Raw genomic sequence first — 20,532 nt, forward strand, 5'->3', positions numbered from 1 at the left:
GGCACCTGGAAAACGTTATCCCAAAGCTCTCCCGAGCGCCAGAGGACCCCAGGCTCCTTGAAGGGCTGATATCCGTGGTGTGAGACAGGAGTAGCACGGGGACACCATCCCGGTTGGTGTCGGGAAGAGGCATAGATTCCTTTGGGAGCACAGCAGCTCTCCGGGCATGTCCTGCAAGCCCTGAGGGTACCTGGCCTCCACTGGACCGCTCCATCCCTGTTCTCCACGCCGAAAGCATCGTGATCCTGCTCCCTCTCCTGGGTGCCGGAGGATGTTTAGGACCCAGGCTGAGCAGCTCCTCCCTTTCAGGTCTCTCCAGGGTTATTGCTTGGTGGGAGGTAGGTTCAGGGCTCGGTGGTATGAATGAAAGAGAGAGAGGAAATCGGCACTGAAAAGCTCAAACTGGAATAGCTCGCCTGTCTCCAGGCAACAGCCCTGACGCAACCGCTGGGGGAAAAAAAAAAAAAAAGTCCCTTAAATGAAAAAAAAAAACCAACAAAAAAACCACCACACACACAGATTTCTGAAGCGAGACACAGAGGGGAAGGATGAGACAGACTCCTGGAGGCACTGGTGACACCGCTCTGCAAACACCAAGTTGGGGACCCGAGGTGGAAGGAGGGAGCCAAGATGTCCATGCAATCCCCTCTCTGATTCCAGCCCCGGTAAGTTTGCTGCTCGTGGTGGCTTGGGGGGACACAGCCACCCTGGGGACACCCAGCACGGGAGCTGCTGCAGAGCTGCCGGGTGCTGGAGGAGACCCCCGGCGTTTTGGGCCCTCGGGAAGGGGGAGCAGCAAGGAGCAGGTCCCTGGGGAGCAGCAGTGAGGGGTGATGGGGACCCCACCGAGCACCAGTCCAGCACTGGGGTCTGGCGTGCTGGTTCTGCTCTGCTGGGGCTGGGGTTTGCAAAGTGTCCCCCCAGCCTCCATCTCCTGCCCCGCCGACATTCCCCGGAGATGGCCGGCACGGCGGCTCCCCAATGACTGAGAATCAGCGCAGGGTCTGAATCCTCCTTCCCGATGATATTTGTGGATTTTGCTCCGAGCTGGGAGCAGCGTGGGGCTCCTCACCCCCTCCCGGAGGATTTTTCCGCACTGGGTGAGGTGTGACAGGGAAGAGGCTGCCCGGGTTTTGGGACAATCACCTGTTGCTCCCTCTGTCCCCAACCTGAGATGTGCAGGAGCCCTGGAAAGGTTTGTGGGGTTGTGCAGTGCAGACATGGTGGGATGAGCGCGGTGGCCTCGCAGGGCGTAGCTACCTCGGGTTTTTGAAGCAGGCACCGTGTGCTGAGCAGAGCAGGTTTCCACCTGCTCAGGGCTGGCCCTCGCAGCTCACGTTTACACCGAGGAGGGGGGAAAAAAAACCCAGCCAGAACTTCTTCAGAGCCCTTTATAACAGCTTGGGGTTAATTGTTAAAATAATAGCGCCAGCCCACACCCCTCCCAGCACGAGTGTTTGTGCAAGCCCAGCCCGAACGCCCCGGGGTGTTGCACACCAGGGCACCATCCCCATCCTACAGCCCGGACTCGTTCCGGCCCGGGCAGGCTGACACCTCTCCCGCCACAGGCACCTGGCTAAGGACACCCCTCCCTGCTTTCCTGCCATGCTCCCCCTGTTATTCCACAATCCTGCACCCTCCGGACCTTTTCTACCTCGGGGACCTCAGCGGAGCGGGGGGAAAATGGATGAAAATCAAGTTCCTGGCTTCCAGCGAGGAGCCGTGCCCAGCTGATTCCCTTGGCTTTGTCTGCTCATCCCTTGTATCCGAGGAAGTCCCCACTTTCCAGCGGGAACGAGCCTGTTTTGGCTGCTGTGGGTTCGCTCTGTGCCAGCCATCATTTCGGCACACGGGGGCTGCTGCTGCGTTTTGCGTCCCAGCTCTTCTCTGCTTTCAAATGCCCATGAAAGTCCCACCTCCCCCCATCCTTCATAGGGGGGGTCTGCACACCACAAAAATCCAGCAGAATGGGAGGAATCCGGCTTCTCCCCGGCTCCGGGCTCGCAACAGCCCTGCAGCCATTAGGTGTTTGCAAAATGTAGCAGAGACACTGCAGGGAGAAAGAAAAAAAAAATACAAATAATCAGCCTCAGAGCAGCGTAGCCCTTCTGGGGGGAGGGAGAGGAGGGTCTGTTTGCAACCAGCCGATCTGAATGATATTAAATGCCAAAGAGCAGCTCTGCACTGGGAGAGGACAGGGCTGAGGACAGAGGTTGGACGATCACGGCTCAGATAATTGGATGGGACAGGGGGCATGTAAAGGGGATTAGGGGGTCACCGAGGGGCTGACCCCACTCCCCTGATCACGTTAACTTGGAGCCTGGGGGTCTCCAGTGGGAGCTGGCTGGCCCTGGCGTTGTCCCTGCAGGGGCTGAGCTGGGTGCTGGGCAGATTGGAGCTCAGCAAAGCCAAAAAAAAAAAAAAAAAAAGGTTGTTTTTGTTTTTGTTTTTTTTCTTTCTGAAAACACACCCTTGCGTGCTGCATTTGGGGAAAAAATAACTCCTCATACTAGTCTCCTGGGAAGAGAGCATTTCTCAGCCTGCCCTGGCTCATTCCCAAGGAATCCCAGCCCTTTTCATTACCCTGGGCACACGGGCACACAGGTTCCTGCCTCTCCGTGCTGAAACGTGGCCGTGCTTGGGGTGGCAGCAGGGAAAATAAAGGGACAACCGGCTGTGCCAAGCCACAGGTCCTTTGGGGGCATCTCTGGGAACGGGCTGGCCGTGCCACCTCCGAGATTAGGGCCAAAATCTGCCAGGGGCCTGGGGCAGTGCGTGGAGAAGAAACCTTTGCCCATAATCTCTGGTTCCACCGACCTCACCAGAACACACCGAGGGTGGACATGGTGGCTTCACCAAGAGCCTGCAAACTTGCCTTTGCTCTGCTCCTTAATCCTTTCCCTCCTCAGAGGAATCCTACGTGGTTTGGGCTGATGGGTTGAGAGCATTGACTCCATCCAGCTCCCCAGTTTGCAGCTACTTCCAACCGACTGGAAGACTGGTTCGCTGGAATGCCAAATATTTCTTCATGCAGGATTTCCACACAAAGCCTGGAAATCTGCTGATCGAGGGGAGTCTGACCGGTCTGAAAATGGAGCTACAAGGGTCCATCTGAAGCAGGCAGCAGCCTCAGCCCTGCTCCCTCACCAGGAGCCTTCTGGAAGCTGTGAGGGATGCAGGAGGGATGAGCTGTAGTCGGGCAGGAAGGTGCAGATGTGTTTATTGAAACAGGTTCTGACTCCTCCCGCGATGCTGGAAATCAGCCAGGGAGAAGTGCCTCGGGGCAGGGAGTGCAAATTGGTCCCCTCTAATCTCACAGAATCACAGAATGGTTTGGGTTGGAAGGGAGGTCTCTTCCATAAAGCTCATCCTGTTCCACCCCCTCCCATGGGCAGGGACACCTTCCTCTATCCCAGGTTGCTCCAAGCCCCATCCAACCTGGCCTTGGACACTTCCAGGGATCCAGGAGCAGCCACCTCTGCACTTCTCCACTCCTCTGATGGGTTTTCTGCAACCCCTACTGCTCTCCCCTCCTCCCTTGCAGTGTTTAGGGCTCTTTCTGGAGACCATTTGGGCAGAAGGACGGGCCAGGGCAAACCCTCGTCCTGCTCCAGGTTATACGTGAATGGAAAGCCCCTCTTTTTCCCTTTTCCCCGTTTTTCTGTGAATGCCATGTCCACATCCATGCTTGTGATGCCCATTTTGGTCACATCAGTGCTGTGTTCCTTCCATGGGGAAAGGAACAAGTTCACAGTACAGGAGTGTAGCCTGAAGGTCTCTATGGGCACCGTGCCCAGTGGCACTGAGGCCTCTGCCGTGATTGCTCCAGCGTGGGCAGAGCCCTTTCCATCCTGTCCCAACCATGCTGAGCAGGCAGAGAGCGTCTGATCCTGACAGCACCAATTCCAGCCCTGGAGCATGTCCTGGCTTCGGGATCAGACAGCTCTTCATGGTGCTGGAGTCTTGTCCTTTTGAGGGGAGGGAGGATGAAGGTCACTTTGGGACCAGGCTGGTTTTCTGCAGGAGAGGATTTCAGCTGCTACAGAAAAGGATTGGGTGGGTAAACACTGAATGATAAAATCCAGGGAAACCAGCTCTCCTCGGAGTCAGTGGGGTGGCTGGGGATTTGCTCTGCATCTCTGCAGGACCCCTGTGCAGAGCAGCAGGATGGGGGGCTCTGGCAGGGTGAGGAAGCCCCCAGCTCACCAAATCCACACAGCTCAGCAGCTCCTCTCCCGAGTGAGGCCATTCTGGCATGGAGAAAAGAATGATTGATGTGCAGCCACCCTGAAAGGGAACCACCAGCTCCAGGGAGCTGCAGTGTTTATCCTGATGGGTCTCTCCTTCCCTCACCCCATTCCTGAGGCCTCTGAGTCTCCGCTGCCCCAAGGATGCTGCGGAGCATCCATCCAGCCCTGTGAGCAGCTGGAGTGCTCCCTTACTCCATTGCTATGGCAACCCCTTCTCACAGGCATCTCCTCCTCTCTGCCCCTCTCCCACCCTGCCACAGACCCCGGGGGGGTCAGAGACTCGAGGGGCGTCAGTCATCCCCACCCCATCCCTGTGTCATTGCTGTGCCAAGGAGGGAAGCAAACACAGCTCTGCCTGCACACCAGGCATTGTCCCCCACCTCTAGCTCCACCTCGGTGTTCCTTCATCCCACCTTTTCAGGCTCAGGATCCTCCTCTCCCGCTGGGAGAGCTGCATGGTGATGTTGGCAGGTCGGATTTACTCCAGGGGTTTCCTCTGTAGGATCAGGGAGTGTCTGCGTGGCCCAGGGTGACCCCTGTGCGAACCTTTGGAGCAAACTGTCAGGGGAACCACATCCCAAACTCCATGGATCATAGAGGGTGTCCCTGCACCGACTGGAGTGCAGGCATGGGCACCCAGATGAGACCTGGAGACACCAGAGGTGAATTCTTTACACCACTGAAAGTCCTCAGAGCTTTTTCCCTGAAGGCCTGTTGCATGGACCGACTTCTCAGTGAGAGGGAAACTGAGGCACAAAGCGGCTGAGGTGCTTTCTGAAGGTCATTCACAGGCTGAACCATCGCCTCTGCCCTGTTTGCTCCATGCCAGAGGTGCCATCTGTGGTCTATGTGGGCAAAAGGGTTTCTGTCAGCTGGGTTTTTTCTCCTATTGAGGCTTTTTTGTCGTCCCAGCCTCCAGAGGAGCAGAATTCCTCTAACGCAGACTCCTCCAGTCACTGCTGCTCCTTTGCAATAAGAATTGGGGTTACAGGAACCCACAGTCCACCAGGAACAGTCAAGGAAGAAGAATAATTTGTTCCCCACACCTCCACCTCGGCCAATTGCTGAACTCCCAGTTTAACATTCCTGTTACTTCTCCATCCCAGGCTTGTGCTCCTGCTGATCCCTTGGGATAGGTCAGTTGACTTCTCCAGTGGAAACCTAACCCAAGAAAGAAACTAAAAGGTTTTTTGTTGTTGTTTCAGTGACCTGTTGTGTCCTGTGCTTTCAGGACTCATCTAAAGGAAGGGGGAACCCCCTGAGCAAAGGTTCTTAGTGAGGTGTGAGCAAACCCTCACCCCATTTTGGAGCTGAACTCATTACCCCTAATTAGGGCTGGCAGGCTCTCCCTGCAGCAAGTGTGATAATGAGACAAATCAAGGATTAATCACTTAGATCCCCTCACACAGGGCAGCCCAGGGGGAGCCAAGCCTGGGAGACTGGGAGTATGTGGATTTGAGCCAGAGGCACGTTTGTTCCTGGGAATTTGGTAACTCTCCGGCACCAAAGGGTTTGTGTTACAGCACAAGGGCATTTTTCACACGCTTACAACTTTCAGATGTCTTTCTCCACAGCAGGTCTTTGATCCAAGTCCAAGATATTGATAGGAAATTAGAGGTGGCTCCATTCTGTCACTTCAGAGTTTGGACAGGCTGGGGAACAGAGCTGCTTATTTAGGGGGTGTCCCTGCAGAGGGAACGAGGCGTTTTGTGTTTCACCAGGGAGGAAGTGAAGGATGGGCTGAATCAATGCTGCTTTTAGGGTAGAAAAACCAAACCTCCTCCAAAGCTGCTGGGACTTGTGGTGCCAGGGAGGGGGAGATGACAGCAGGGCTGTGACAAAGGGGATGCTCCAAGCCACTGTCCTGTTTTCATGGTCCAATGCTCTAAATGTTAACTGAGCTGTGCCCAGGGCTCAAATACCAAGGGGCCTTTCCCACCCTGAGGATTCCATACACGCTGGAGAACAGGACAAAAGAGTTTGTGTGGGGCTCTGCTTTGTAGCTGTGGCATTCAGAAAATGATAAAAGTATGATCTTTGCTGGGGACTAGCAAATCCAGCAGCCCAGTGTGGAACTGCAGCAGACTCTTGGGCTGCTGGGTTTGGGCCACCCTCAGCAACCTCCACAGTGGTCTCAATGGACAAAAAAAAAACCTCTCAGAGGTGAAGTCTTTGAAGTCATTACTTCTTTTCCTTTATTGATCTATTGAGGCTGGAGCTGGAGGAAAGGTAAATTCATCGACATGCCCTGAGCCCTGCAGAGCACCCCTCCCCCAGGGCAGCCCCCTGCTTTCCCCTCTATTTTTCAAGAGAAGAAGGAAAATTGTTGCTGTTCCAGGCACGAGAGCTGTTGGCTTCAACCTGACAGAGTGTCTGTGAGGGCTCCCTCTCCTGTAAAACTCTCATTAACATAAATAGGAGCAGGAAAGAGACCACAACATGACTAATCCTCCACCCCCACACTGTCTGTGTGTACGCTATCAACTCCTCGTTCAGCTCATGTGCCCCCACACAATTGTTGGGATAAATCTTGCTCTCTCCCTCTCTCTCTGTGTGTTTATTTTAAATTGAATCTTCTTACTGAAAAGGTTGGAGAGACATAATTATGGTCTGGATTTCAGAGCTGCACACGCCTTTGTGGAAATGGCAGGGAGAAGAATGGCTGAGTAACTCTAGGAAGCTGCACACATCCTGCCTGCTTTTCCAGGCATCTCACCAGGCAGGCAAAAAAAGTATTTTGTTTTGTGTCTGGCGTTCAGAGGAGAGCTCTGGATCTATTCCTAGCTCAGCTATAGATGAGCACACGACCTTGAGAACGTCCCTTACCTGATCCTGCCGGCAAATGAATACAGAAGCTGCCTGAGCTTAACTCTTGGCGAGTTGTTCGAGTCCTCTGCCCCTCCAGGGCCCAGGGTTTGTCAGAGCAGCTTTGGGCACAGCTTCCGTGAGTGCTGACAGGAGCAGAAGTGGGGAGGAAGCTCCTGGTTTCTCTGTGCTACTGCTCCTAAGGGGTGTTCCAAGGGACCGTTCCCACTGGATAAACTGGATGTGGCCGGTGGTGGAAACCACAGGTCCAAGTCTTCCTGGATGTCTGAACCCAAACCATGCCAGCAGCCCAGTTAGTTCCTCACATGGCTGGGACACGTTCCGGGCTGGAGCCAGGGGGTCAGAAGGGAGCTGAATCCTAAAGCTGCATCTTCAGCAAACCCAGACCTAAACTCTAGTCTGTTAAACTGGAGGGGAGTGTGGTGTGGGGAAGAATAAATCCCCTTTTCCAGTTCTCCTTTTGACTCAAACTCTTGGGAGAAGTTTGGGTTCACAGAATCATGGAATGGTTTGGGTGGGAAGGGACCTTGAATATCATCCCATTCCCACCCCCTGCCATGGGCAGGGACACCTTCCACTAGCCCAGGTTGCTCCAAGCCCCATCCAACCTGGCCTTGGACACTTCCAGGGATCCAGGGGCAGCCACAGCTTCTCTGGGCACCCTGTGCCAGGGCCTCACCACCCCCACAGGGAAGAATTTCCCCCTAATATTTCATCCAAACTTCCCCTCTTTCAGGTTGTCTTACTTGATTTGCCCAAATGGGGAAATGTGGGTTTGCCAGGCAGAAAATCAGCAAGACCAGACAGTCCAAAATCCAGCAGTAGCCACTGGTGTTTCCAGAGAATGTTGGGGTCTGGGAATGTGTCCTGGCCTCCTTGGCAACCTTTCCATGGCCCCTTGAGTTAAGATTGGAGGTGTAGGTAACCAGAGCTTTGCTAAAAGCCAGAGCCTGTCTCTTCCTGCCCCAAAGCACTCAGATAACCGAGGTGAGGTCACCCTCCCCAGCAGAACTCTGGCACTGAGCCTCTCCCAAAGCCCTCACTCCCCTGCTCCAGCAAGAGCTGTCTCTCTTTCCTCACTCCCTTTTTCCTTCTCAAAACCAATCCTTTTTTTCTCTTCTAGGTGATCATCCAAGGCTGGTTTGCTGCTTGAGCAGGGGCCCACACCTCAGCTGTCCTCCAGGGTGCTGTGTTGGGCACCTCGTGACACCTGGTCAAACCTTGAGGGTTCTCATCCCCATCCCTGGCCCTTTCCAGCCCACCTCTATGCCTTTGGACTCCCAGAGAGGATGTCTGTCCCCCAAATCCAAATAGAGGAGGCTCTGGACAGCACGGATGCTGGCTCTGGGGGGGTTCCTCCTCCGGATGATCACCTGAGGACCCTCAAGGCATTGACAGAGAAGCTGAGACTGGAGACCAGGCGCCCTTCCTACTTGGAATGGAAGGCAAAGCTGGAGGAGCAGGCTTGGAAGAGCCCCCAGGCTGAGGGAGATGGGGAGGACGAGGCCACCAAGGCCAAAAAGACCCCGGGGGAGACTGTCCCCATGAGGAAGGTGCAGCTGCACCTCAATGGGAGCCCTGCCCAGGACAAGGGCACTGTCACCTCAGGGAGAGTAGGTGGCTTTGAGAGCATCGACGAAGCTTTGACGTGGCTCAGGAAGGAGCTGGTAAGTGACTGCCTGTCCCTGTTAGCACAAATTTTGAAGAGGGATAAAAATGAAAGAGTGGGGAAACTCCTTGTTCCTGCCTGCCAGGTGGAAAGGGAACAATCAGTCATTGTGTTTTCTATCACTCGTTGTGTTTTCTATCAGTCGTTGTGTTTTCCACACCTGGCTCTTCCAGGTCCATCTTCTGTTGCCTTTTTCTTCATTCAAATCCAGTCCACATTTCAGTCATCCTCCCATCCCAATCTTGGGCCCTGTCTCACACATCTACTTATTTCATGACATTTCACAGAGAAAAAGAGAGGACAAAAATGCTTTGTTTTTTCTAGGAATGTGTGCTATAGGAAAATCCACAGAGCCAGGGCACAAGGGCTGGAATTCACCTTTTCTCTGTCACTTTGCTATGGTCTTCAGCACAAATTTATCCTGGGCCTGACCCAGCTCCCGACCCAGCTCAGGAGTCAGCACAGCCTGGGGATAATTCCCAGGAGGATGCACCAAGCCTGACAGAGTTCAACAAATGTTTGGAAAACACTCTCAGGCACATAGAGTGATTCTGGGGTTGTCCTGTGCAGGGCCAGGAGTTGGACATAATGATCCTTGTGGGTCCCTTCCAGCTCAGGGTATTCTATGATTTTCTGGAGGTCGATAGGATGGACATGTCCCTGTCAGGACATCCTGAATTCAGGGCTAGAGAACCAGTCCAGGTGCTCTTCACAAGAGTAGAAGCAACCAGGTTCCAAAAACACACTTCCCAGCGATCCTTCCCTTCTCCTCACTGGCATGAAAAGTCCTTATTATTTGGCCCAAATTACTGGAAGTGACTCATGACACGTGGCTTTGTTTCTGTTGCCCAGTTGGAACTTTGCCTGTGAGTCCCAGCAGGAATATTTGCAGCAGGGGCTGGGACATCACTTGTGGCCAACACTTGTGAAAATGTTCCTGTGCAGATGCTTTGTTTTTGAGAAGCACTGAAATCTTTGAGGGGAACTTCTGACAACAGTGAATAATAGTTTTAAAGATTTCTTTGTGACTTTTGCTTCAGGTAATGTTGACTTGTCAACTTTCTGTTGCTGTATTCACCCAACTCCTCTGATCCCCTGAGAATTTATTTACAGAGGTGGTTCTGGGTGCTGCACTTTGGTGACTTTGTTTCTCAGGATCTTGGCTTTCAGGCATTCAGGACTATTAGGAACAGTGTTGACATGATCCCCTACAACCCCTGAGTGCTCTGGAGAACCTCAGCTCCAGATGTGTGACCTGAATCTGGGTGCAATCCTAAATTCACACTTGATGTAAACCCTGAATCTCAAGATGGTCAAAGACAGCAAGAAGCAGATTTTCCTTCTCAGAATCCTGGATTTTAAAAGATTTGGGTTTTTTTTCAATCTCTGCCCATGACGGGAGTATAAATTGTCTCAGAGTCTGATTCTACCCTTTAGACTGGGGTGTGGTATCTAAACCACTGTCTGTCAAAAACTGAAAGTTTAAATTAAGGAAGAGAAAAGGCCAAGCAAACCTTAATTGTCCCCCACTTTCCATTTTCCAGACACTTAATTACACCGGTCTTTGCTGGATCTGGACATAACTGGTAATTTAGAACAATTTCCCCAAAAGAGAGAGCAGTTTTTTGACTGACCACAGGGTGAAATAGCTGTGCTGGAGGCACGAGTGTGGGTAAGAGCTGCCAGCAGGCAGAGGGAGCACAGCCAGGCCATCCCATCACATGGTGTTGGAACCAAAAGGTGCATTTTGCATTACATTTCAAGGGTGAAATCCAGCTTTTTGTCAAATAAAGGAACAAGCTTCCAAACATCCCAACGTAGCCAGGATTTTTCCTTGGTTTTGCCCATGTTGTGGTAAGAAAGGCATCGGGAAGGCTCCATAGCAGGATGAAGCCCAGCAACCAACCAGATCCTGGGCTGATCCCCCAGCATGGGCAGCAGGGGAGGGGGGATTCTGCTCCTGTGCCCTGCTCAGGTGAGACCCCACCTGCAGAGCTGCCTCCAGTTCTGGGGTCCAGCACAGGAAGGACATGGAGCTGCTGGAGCAATTCAGAGGTGGCACCAGGATGATCAGAGGGATGGAGCAGCTCTGCTGTGGGAAAGGCGGAGGGAATTGGGATTGTTCATCATGGAGAAGGCTTCAGGATGACCTAATTGTGGTCTTCCAGTTCCTGAAGGCAGCCTACAAGAAAGATGGAGAGGGACTTTGAACAAGGGCCTGGAAGGACAGGACAAGGGGGAATGGCTTCCCACTGCCAGAGAGCAGAGATAGATGGGATATTGGGAAGGAATTCTTGGCTGTGAGGGTGGAAAGGCCCTGGCACAGGGTGCCCAGAGAAGCTGGGAAGTGTCGAAGGCCAGGTTGGATGGGGCTTGGAGCAACCTGGGCTAGTAGAAGGTGTCCCTGCCCATGGCAGGGGGCGGGATGGGATGATCTTTAAGGTCCCTTCCAACCCAAACCATTCTGTGATTCTGTGATTCCATTATATGGTTATTTAGGGTCTGTAGGATTCATCTATCCAATGAAAGGGCAAAAGCTGGTGAAGCTGGAGATTCTTTCCATGCAGGAAAGAAGTGCAGCAGCCATGTTCCTGCTGAATGAAATGCAGAGTGTGCAGCTCCGTCACCCCCAACCCACAGCACAGCTCCCAGCGTGTTCAGGCCAGGTTGTTTCAACAGCATCACTCTGGAATGGTTCTGGCTTGTCCCAGGGAGCATCCTGCCAAGCACTTGGAGCTTCAGGAGTCTGCACATGCTGGGGACTGTTCCCAACAGGCAATGGGTACAGGACCACCCAGCTTTGGATTTGTCTCCATCCCAGACAAAAGCAGCAGAGGCAGGAGAGTAAATTTCATGCTATCATAGAAGGGTTTAGGTTGGGAAAGCCCTCTAAGATCACTGAGTCCAACCACTCCCCAGCTCTGCCAAGACAGCACTAAACTGTGTCCCCAAATGCCAGATCCACACAGCTTTTCAATCCCTCCAGGGATGGGGATTCCTCCACTGCACTGACCAGCTGCGCCAGGGCTGGACAATCCTTTTCCTGAAGATTTTTTTCCTAGTATCCAATTTAAACCTCTCTTGGGACAACTTGAGGCCATTTCCTCTTGCCCTATCTCTTGTTACTCCCAACCTACACAAAAGTCATCATCTGACATTGCAAGGAATTTGTGTGTCCAGAGTCTGCTCAGGTTTGTCTTCAGCCAGGTTCAGGCTGCTCATGTTCAGAAGTGAAGCAAAAGACAAACCCAAGGTTTTATTGTCCATCTGGTTTTCTTGGCCTGTCACCTGCCATGACCAGCCCCAGGCCCTGGTTCTGCACACCAGGCCCTGGCCCTGGTTTGTAGGACTGACATAAGCCCATGGAGCCTCAGCCAGCCACGTCAGCTGGGCCCTGCTGAGAACCTCGCCCCGAGAAGCTGATTTATTCAGACATGCAAACTGCTCTTGCTTTTGTGCTGAGAGGCTCTGTGGAGGTGTAGGAGCAAATTGCAGCTCTCAGCGTGCGCTGAGCTGCCCTGGGGCTGGAGCATTTCCCTCCCCAGCTCCTCCTGCCTCTTCTTTGCCCTTGTGTTTGCCTTTGCACTGTCAAGTGTGGCAGCTCCTCATCCGTGCTGAGAGCAAAACCATCACCAGCCTGGGGATGGTGACAGACTCGAGGACTGGAGGGGTCACACTTTGCTCTTTGTTTTTGAAGTTTGCCAGGTTTTGCAAGTTATAAAATTAGGCACTCAGAGTTCTCTCCCTCTCAAGTATGGCCAAAGTACAAACCTATGAACAGGGACATCTTAGAATAGTTGTAACTTTGTCCCCTTAGGAAAAATGAGTTTTCTGTCTCAAATTCACCAGTTTGGTACTCAGATCTGAGTGAGCCTGCATTCTGTGAGCCAGAATACAGGAAGGAGTTGAAAAGGAATACAAATATCTGATGTCCTCTCCTGGGAAATCGTAAAACACCAGTGTCCTGTTGGTCACACATTTATTATTATGTATTATGCACTATTATTATCATTTGGGATACTGATATTGGCTGAGCAAGTGCTTGAGTGAATTTAAACAAAATTTCCTCATTATGAGGGTGCAGAGGCCCTGGCACAGGGTGCCCAGAGAAGCTGTGGCTGCCCCTGGATCCCTGGAAGTGTCCAAGGCCAGGTTGGATGGGGCTTGGAGCAACCTGGGCTAGTGGAAGGTGTCCCTGCTGGTGGAACTGGATGATCTTTAAGGGTCCCTTCCAACCCAAAGCATTCCATGACTCTGTGACCTCTACTGTTAAGTTGCTGAAACTAGGGAAGAGTTTAGGATTTATTATGGAACAGGACCATGCCCAAGGGTCAGCTTGGGTGCAGCCACCCTGTTTTTGGGAGAGACAGAGCCAACACAGCCTAAACAACACTGAGGAAGAGTGAGATTCGGTACCCATGACAGGCTTTGCATGATCCAGCTGGCAAAAGTCTCCTGGGATTTGGTGGTGGGTAACTCCCAGGTGCTCCAGAAGGAGCTGGGATACCTCATCTGGGGCTGTGGGCTGCACCACAAGGACGTGAGTACCTAAAATTACCCACAACAGGGTGGTATCTGAGCACCTTTGAAGAAGCTCCAAACCAAAACACAATGTGGACTTTTCTGAAGGGTTTGGCAAGGATCTGACAAGTGGCCTGTGCTTCTCCGTGCTTGAACCCAAGTGGCTGCACACAGGAGAGCACCAATTCACATCTCAGTTTCTTTTGATCTTTTGGAAATAAAAAGGGCTGGCCCTGTGGGAGCAGCTGTTTCTCCACAGACCATCCCCCTGAGCTTCATGGGCCAGGCTGGGACTTCATCCATGGGACTCTTCTCTTCTGGGAGGAGAGGGAAATCTCAAAGAGCTCCCCATCTCCATGCCTTGGGGTGTTCCCTGCTGAAACACCCCCCACAACACTGCAGGGAAAAGATGGACTGCTGGAAATGGGAAAATTACTGGTCTTCCTGTCTGTTGAAGGCAAAATTGAAGGCAACTGCTTGTATCTGTTTGGGCTGAGCCACCTAGACTGGAAAACAGGAAAGAATACATCCAAAGCTTTCTCTCCCTGGGAGAGATCAACCCTGGGAGACTCTGAGGCTTAATCCAAGCGGAAAATCCCCCCTGGCTTCATAAGATTCTGTAGTCCAGCTTTGCATTTCAACCCAGCAGTTGCTTCACTGCCAGGAAGGACCTGAGTTTGGTTCTCCCTTCCACCCTGGCAAGTTCAACCCAGCATCCTGTCCACCCCAACAGCATTCCCCAGCCATGCTGGTGAGAAACAGCTGGAGCTGGGTGTGCAGGAAGAGCCCAACTGTGTTAGAAATTTGAGTTTTATGAGCAAGACACACCTCAGGTCTTCCTGCCCTGGCCATGAGAGGATCAAAGGAGATGAAAAGCCTGGCTTCTGCTGGATGCTCCCCATGGGTTTCTCCAGGACGTTGCACTCCGTGTGGGGGATCCTGCTGCTGTCCCACACGGGTGAACTGGAGCGTGGAGCTACCTCGTGGTGCCCGGCCCTGTGGGCGAACTCTGCCAGCCAAAAACCCCACGGCTCCCCATGAGGTGGCCCCTGTAATCCCGTTATTCATTCCCAGGCAGCTTTGTGAGGCTCTGCTGGCCTGTCAGTGCTGCTTTTAAAGGGACATCACTCATCCTTTCCAGCGATTGTTTGGTCCTCAGCGTGGGACGGCGGGAATGGCTTTAGTATTTGTGCAGAGCCTCTGGGAAAGGGAAGGAGAATGAGGATTTCTGGGTTCTGGCTGAAATTCCACTAAATATTCCGGGAGGGTTTGACCAGAGCAGTGTTTAATGGGAGAGCTCCATGGATGCAGGACAAGGGGGTTGCACCTCAAGCCAAGCCCCAGGGATGAGTGTGGGGAGTCAGAGTTCATGTCCTGCAGAGCAGCCCAACTTTCGTGCTCCACCGTCTGCCCAGATGTCACGCCATGGAGCTGCCTCTGCAGGACCTGTCACCAGCCAAGGAACTCCCAAGCCCTCGGGAAGACAAGGCAGCCTTCCAAGGAGCACAGGCAGTCACAGCCCTCACCCCACGTGCCATCTCCTCCTTGTGCACATCATCCTCTCATAGAAACATGGAATCGCTAAGGTTGGAAAAGCCCTCGAAGATCGTTGAGTCCAAGGCCACCTCTAAACCATGTCCAAAAGTGCCACATCCACATGCTTTTAGTGAACCATTGCCAGGCTTTGTTCCTCATCTTCATTTTCTAGAGGGCTTTGCCTTCCAGCTTGCATGAAATCAAACAGCTTCCTCAAAAGAGAGGGAAAACAAGAACCAGTCAAAAAATGTAAAGCTGGTTTGCAAGAGGAAAAAAGCACCTACAGCTCACACCCCTCTGCACAATGGCCTCATAATTCTCTTTTAAATGCTTTTTTTTGCTGGCAGCAGAGGCTTTTTTAATCCCACATTCTTCCAAATATTAAATGAAAGCCTTTGTTGGCATTTCTTAGGTAAGTTGATTCACCGAGAAGAAAGAATGACCCAGGGTCTCTTCAATAGCACCTGTGATCACCTCCCTGATAAAATGTCAGCATTTGTTGTGAGACAGGGAAAATTATCAACAGAATGACTTTTTTTTATTGCTGCAACTCAGGTGGGAGAATAAGAGCCTGCCAAGTGGCATGGCTCTGCTGGGGGCACAGGTTATGGAGTCTGAGAGGAAATAGTGGAGTGTTTTTTGAAAAAGGTGAGTGGCCACAACCCTGCCAACAATTTGAGAGAGATTTCCTGAGAAAGGGAGAGAGATTCACTCAGAGATTGGTACAAAGGTGACTTAATCCTCTCCAGACAGCTGAGCTGGAGTCCAGCTGCTGGCTGGGAGCATCAGACAGGGTCCTCCAGGATGCCTCTGTAGTGTCAGAGAAACACAGAACGGCTTGGGTTTGAAGGGATTTAGATGGGATATTGGGAAGAAATTCTACCCTGAGAGCGTGGTGAGGCCCTGGCATCGGTTCCCATCCCTGGAAGTGTTCAAGACCAGCTTGGACAGGGCTTGGAGCAACCTGGGACAGTGGAAGGGGTCCCTGTCCATGGCAGGGGGTGGGGCTGGATGAGCTTTAAGGTCTCTTCCAACCCAAACCGTTCTGGGATGCTCTGATTTCCAGGAGGAGGAGGGATTATGGCACAAGCTAAAGCAACCCTGAGGCTGCTTTGGTTCACACCCTCCTTGCAGCAGCCCTTGTTTCAGGCATGGAAAGGTCTCATGTAGGAATATCTCCCAAGGGGAATTTTCCCTCCTCCCTTCCCTTCTGCATCTCCATGCACAAGCCACCAGGCCAGGAATAATTTACTCCCTACACCCAGAGCTACATCTGTACCCACAAATTGAGCAGATCATTTTCAGGCCTGGAGGGAAACGGATATGGTCTGATCACATCCCTGCTGCTAAAATCCAGACAAGGGAAATTTATCCCAAAACCTAGAATCATAGAGTCCTGGAAGTGCCTGAGCTGGAAAGGACCTTTGAGATCACCCTTCTGGGGGGCCTGTTTGGCTTCTCTCCCACCACCTTTTCTCTGCAGCTTTTGTGGTTTTGTTGCTTTTCTGTGAGGAGGGAAGTGGGGTGAGAAAAGGGAATTGTCTTGATCTGCTTTTCCAGCCCTGCCTGCTCCTGCTCCCCAGGCTGATTCCCACACCAAGTGTTCACCTCCTTCCTTCACTACCCACAGCATCCTGTGGCAATGGATTTTCTTAATTATGAGTTAGATTTTTTTAAATGAATAAAAGACCTCTTTTCTTTCATTATTTCTGAATCTTCCGCCTTTCCAAGCCAGGTGCCAGGGGAGAGAAAAATACCTCCAAAACACTTAGATCATTAGATCATTGGAGGTGGTAGTTCTCTCTCCTGGAGGTCCCATCCTGAGAGCCACTTCAAATCACCGAGATAAAATAAGCCACAGGGGAGGTGGAGACTGTCATGGACCAGCTCTGATTTATGCAGGCTGGAAACCCAGGCTGAGTATTTGGGGATCAGTTATTCGGTGTTCTTTTAATTGGTCCTTTCCACCTCTAATTGCTCCATCTCCCTGTGGCTGCTGCCTTATGAGCAAAATTAATTTGGGCTTTGTTTAATGTTGAGATGGAGGCTCTGAAGCCTGACGGATACCCAAGCCAACAGCCTTGGCACGGCTTTAATTCCAGTTTCCTGGTGCTCCTGAAAACATGAGCAGGCACACACTTTCTCTATTGTTAAAAATTCCCCATCCTGAGCTGCTATTTTTTTGGGATGCATTGCTGGCTTGGAAGAGCCCCGTCTCCCTCCCAGACGGAGCACCTCTAGATGAGTTTACAGAATCACAGAAGCAGCTAGGTTGGAAAAGACCTTTGAGATCATCGAGTCCAACCTGTGACCCAACACCACCTTATCAACCAGACCGTGGCACTGAGTGCCACATCCAGTCTTTTTTTAAACACCTCCGGGGATGGTGACTCCACCACCTCCCTGGGCAGCCCGTTCCATGCCTAATCACTCCTTCTGTGAAGAAATTTTTCCTCATGTCCGGCCTAAACCTCTCCTGGTGCAGCTTAAGGCTGTGTCCTCTTGTCCTGTCGCTGGATGCTTGGGAAAAGAGCCCGATCCCCACCTGGCTGCCCCCCTCCTGTCAGGGAGTTGTAGAGAGTGATGAGGTCTCCCTGAGCCTCCTCTTCTCCAGGCTGAGCCCCCCCAGCTCCCTCAGCCGCTCCTCACAGGGCTTGTGCTCCAGACCCTTCACCAGCCTTGTCACCCTTCTCTGGACACGTCCAAGCACCTCAGCATCCTTCCATTCCATGCTCTGGTGCAGCTTCGAGCAGGACGCAGCAAATTTGCCACTAAAAACCCTCTTCCCTCCCCATTGCAGGCAGAAATGCGTCTGCAGGACCAGCAGCTGGCCAGGCAGCTCATGCGGCTGCGCAGCGACATCAACAAGCTGAAGATCGAGCAGACGTGCCACCTGCACCAGCGCATGCTCAACGATGCCACCTACGAGCTGGAGGAGAGGGACGAGCTCGCCGACCTCTTCTGTGACTTCCCCCTCGTGAGCTCCTTCAGCCTCTCCACGCCCCTCAAGCTCATCGGGGTCACCAAGATGAACATCAACTCCCGCCGGTTCTCGCTGTGCTGAACTGGGGGGAAGGAGAGGGAAGGATGGGGGAGAAAGAGGGAGACGGGTCTCTCTGCCTCGTGGCTGGGTGAGGAAAGGCCAACGAGGAGCAGAGGGAACGGGAGCAAACGGGGAACCCGCAGCTGGTCTTGGTGGCAGCGCAGAGGTGGGCACTGGAATGGCCCGGGGATGCTCATGGGGAAGGCAGGACCTGCATGGAGGAGGCCTGGAGAGCATCCAAACCCAGCACATGCACTCAGCTCCTTTGCCAAGTCCCTTCTCCTCCTCTTCCCCCCACAGGACGCAGCTCGGTGTAGGTGGCTGTGCTCAAAAATCAAAGGAGGGGTCGAAGATCAGCCACAAAGCAAAATCCCTCTTCCCTTCCCCTTCCCCTCCTCCCAGGCTGGAGCACAGTGTCGCTCTCCTCCATGGATGTCTCCCTGGGCACCAACCCTCAGCCTCTGCTCCTGCAAGCGCAGGGTCCGTGGGGCTATTTCACGTGGGAAGTTGATTTCCAGTGGGAAGGAGCCCTCCCAGCAAGCAAAGGGCTGTGGGTTAAATGGTACCAGCCCCAACAAGTGATGAGAAGATGTCTTTGTTGGATGGCTCCATAGAGTCCAGGGCACTACAGCTTCCTTTTGCCTGTGGTATAGATTATGGATTCTCCATGGGCACATTGAGAGATTCCAGCTGACCAGAAATCTCCTGTGCGCTCTGGAAGTCATACCCAGAGCAATACACATTTCTGATCCTGTTGGATCCCATTGTCAGCCACAAGACACCCTGTGGTTCTCCCTGCAAATGAGGAAATGTCATACCCAAGACATCGCCTATCAGAGAAATCCCCGGGCTGACACCCCCCAGCAGCAGCACCAGCAAATCCTGGATCCTCTGTAGCAACACACATCCATCAGAGAGAGGAACTTCAAGAGGAGACAAGGGACTTTTGGGTAATGAACTCAAAAAGGGACTTAAAATTTAAGGGAGAAATTGCTGTGATGAGCTTTGGACCTGCAGCAACGTGGGGGTTCCCCCCCTGCCCAGAAGAATGTGAGATGGATGCTGGATTTTCTTGCCTTTCAGTGCACACAGCTGCCTGTACCTGGCACAGGGGGCAGAGACCTCTGGTGCTGCCCAGCAAGGGCAGGGACTCCAGAGGCTTTGCCATGGCAATTTTGGGACACTTGGCACCCAAGACAGTACAGATGAAGCATGGGTGCTGTCAGGTGCTCCCTCCTGTGCCCACACCGCTCCTGACCCTGTCAGGGTGGAACAATCCTGCTCATGTCGTCCCTGCCCATGGCAGGAGGGTTGGGATCAGGTGAGCTTTATGGTCCCATCCAACCCAAACCATTCTACGAACCCAGCCCGACTCTGCTCCTCACCACGTGCCTGAGCAGGAGCAGCTCTTGGCTGAGCAGACCTGGCTGTGTCCGCAGCATCAGCCTGGGAAGGAGCAGGAGGAGCAATCCCGCTGCTCTGGAAGCTGTGGCTGTGTCGATGTGCCTGTAGCTGTCTGTGAGCTGTGTGTGTGTGTCAGTCGCTGTGTGTGTGCATCTGAGCCCGCAGGATGCCTCTCCCAGGAGGCTCCGGGCTGGGTTCATGCCTTTGTTCCGAAACGTGATGGGAACCGAGATCCGGCGAGACTCCACCGTGCCTGGGAGGATGCAATGAGGCTCCCAGACCTGGGGGTTCCACAGGGAGTTTTAGGTTGGTGCAGAGAAGACAGATAATTCGTGTGCCTCTACAGGTCTCTGTGGGAGGGACAAATTAAGGGGTTCACAGACGTGTGGGGCTGGGGACTCTGGAGCTGAGATCGGTCCTCCATCCCCCGCAACCCCCGGGTGATGCCTCCCCATCCACTCCAAAGCTCCCTGAGTATCTTTTCTTTCTGCTAAGGAAGAATTTTAGGCACCAGAGCTTCATCTACACCATCAGCACCATGCCTGGGTGCTGAATCTTGTGCTCCCCAGGTGAGGAAGGTTTATTTTGGGTTGGGACCAGACTGTCACTTGGCCTCTGGACAAGACAACCAGCCGCGGTGCCGCTTAGTTTACTAGGAACAGCCTTATTTCCCCATCGACATCTTGGAAAAAAAAAACAACCCACCTCATTAAAATTCTTCTTTGTTTACTTTTTTCATGAAAATAAATCAGTTTCTGTCCCACATGTTGATTTTCAGAGGCGTTTTCCATCAGAAGATAGAAATGATGGTTTTTCAGTGAAAAGAATGCCTTGGAAAGGGGGATTGTTTCTCTCTAGGGGCAACTGGAGTCGAGTACAGGGTGGACCTGCCTTTGGGCTCTTGCCTGGTAGCCAAAAGCAGGAGGTTAATTCAAGCACAGTCTTAGGGGGTCTTTACACGTGGCATTGGAAAATCAGACGTCTGGGTTCCAGACATGTATTTTCTGCATTAAGGGGGATGAGGGGTGGGTGTAACTGCCAGCTGTTTGTCAAAATGCACATTTTTTTAATTATAAAAAGTCTGTCTGTATTGATTTGTGCCTCTGGTCTCTCGCTGTGCTGAGGAAGCACCAGGATGGTGCGTTCCAGGATTACAGGTGTGCCGGGTTTGTTCCTGGCAGGTTTTTTGTATCCACTCACACCCATCAGCTCCACCTGGCAGTCCAGGAGAGATGGGAGGGGAAGAGGAAAATCAGGTGGGAGCACTTACGGTGTATTTGGAC

At 52.6% G+C, this 20,532-nt stretch overlaps 1 protein-coding gene across 1 annotated transcript; it reads left to right on the top strand.

The window, feature by feature from the left end:
- The first annotated feature begins 547 nt into the window (after positions 1 to 547).
- Positions 548 to 20,223, top strand: FAM167A (family with sequence similarity 167 member A). The gene is made up of 3 exons (XM_069008665.1): positions 548 to 665; positions 8,200 to 8,743; positions 17,603 to 20,223. Exons 2-3 carry the CDS (start codon positions 8,366 to 8,368, stop codon positions 17,864 to 17,866), a joined length of 642 nt encoding a protein of 213 aa, XP_068864766.1. The 5' UTR covers positions 548 to 665; positions 8,200 to 8,365; the 3' UTR covers positions 17,867 to 20,223.
- The last annotated feature ends 309 nt before the right edge of the window (positions 20,224 to 20,532 follow it).

The sequence above is a fragment of the Aphelocoma coerulescens genome, chromosome 3, assembly GCF_041296385.1.
Source record: "Aphelocoma coerulescens isolate FSJ_1873_10779 chromosome 3, UR_Acoe_1.0, whole genome shotgun sequence".
Classification (NCBI taxonomy): Eukaryota; Metazoa; Chordata; class Aves; order Passeriformes; family Corvidae; genus Aphelocoma; species Aphelocoma coerulescens.

What these genes read in the sequence shown, in the direction of transcription:
- FAM167A (XM_069008665.1), top strand. Translation starts at nt 8,366, where the DNA reads ATGTCTGTCCCCCAAATCCAAATAGAGGAGGCTCTGGACAGCACGGAT. An exon ending in CGTGGCTCAGGAAGGAGCTG is followed by an intron (nt 8,744 to 17,602) that starts GTAAGTGACTGC and finishes TCCCCATTGCAG; the next exon opens with GCAGAAATGCGTCTGCAGGA.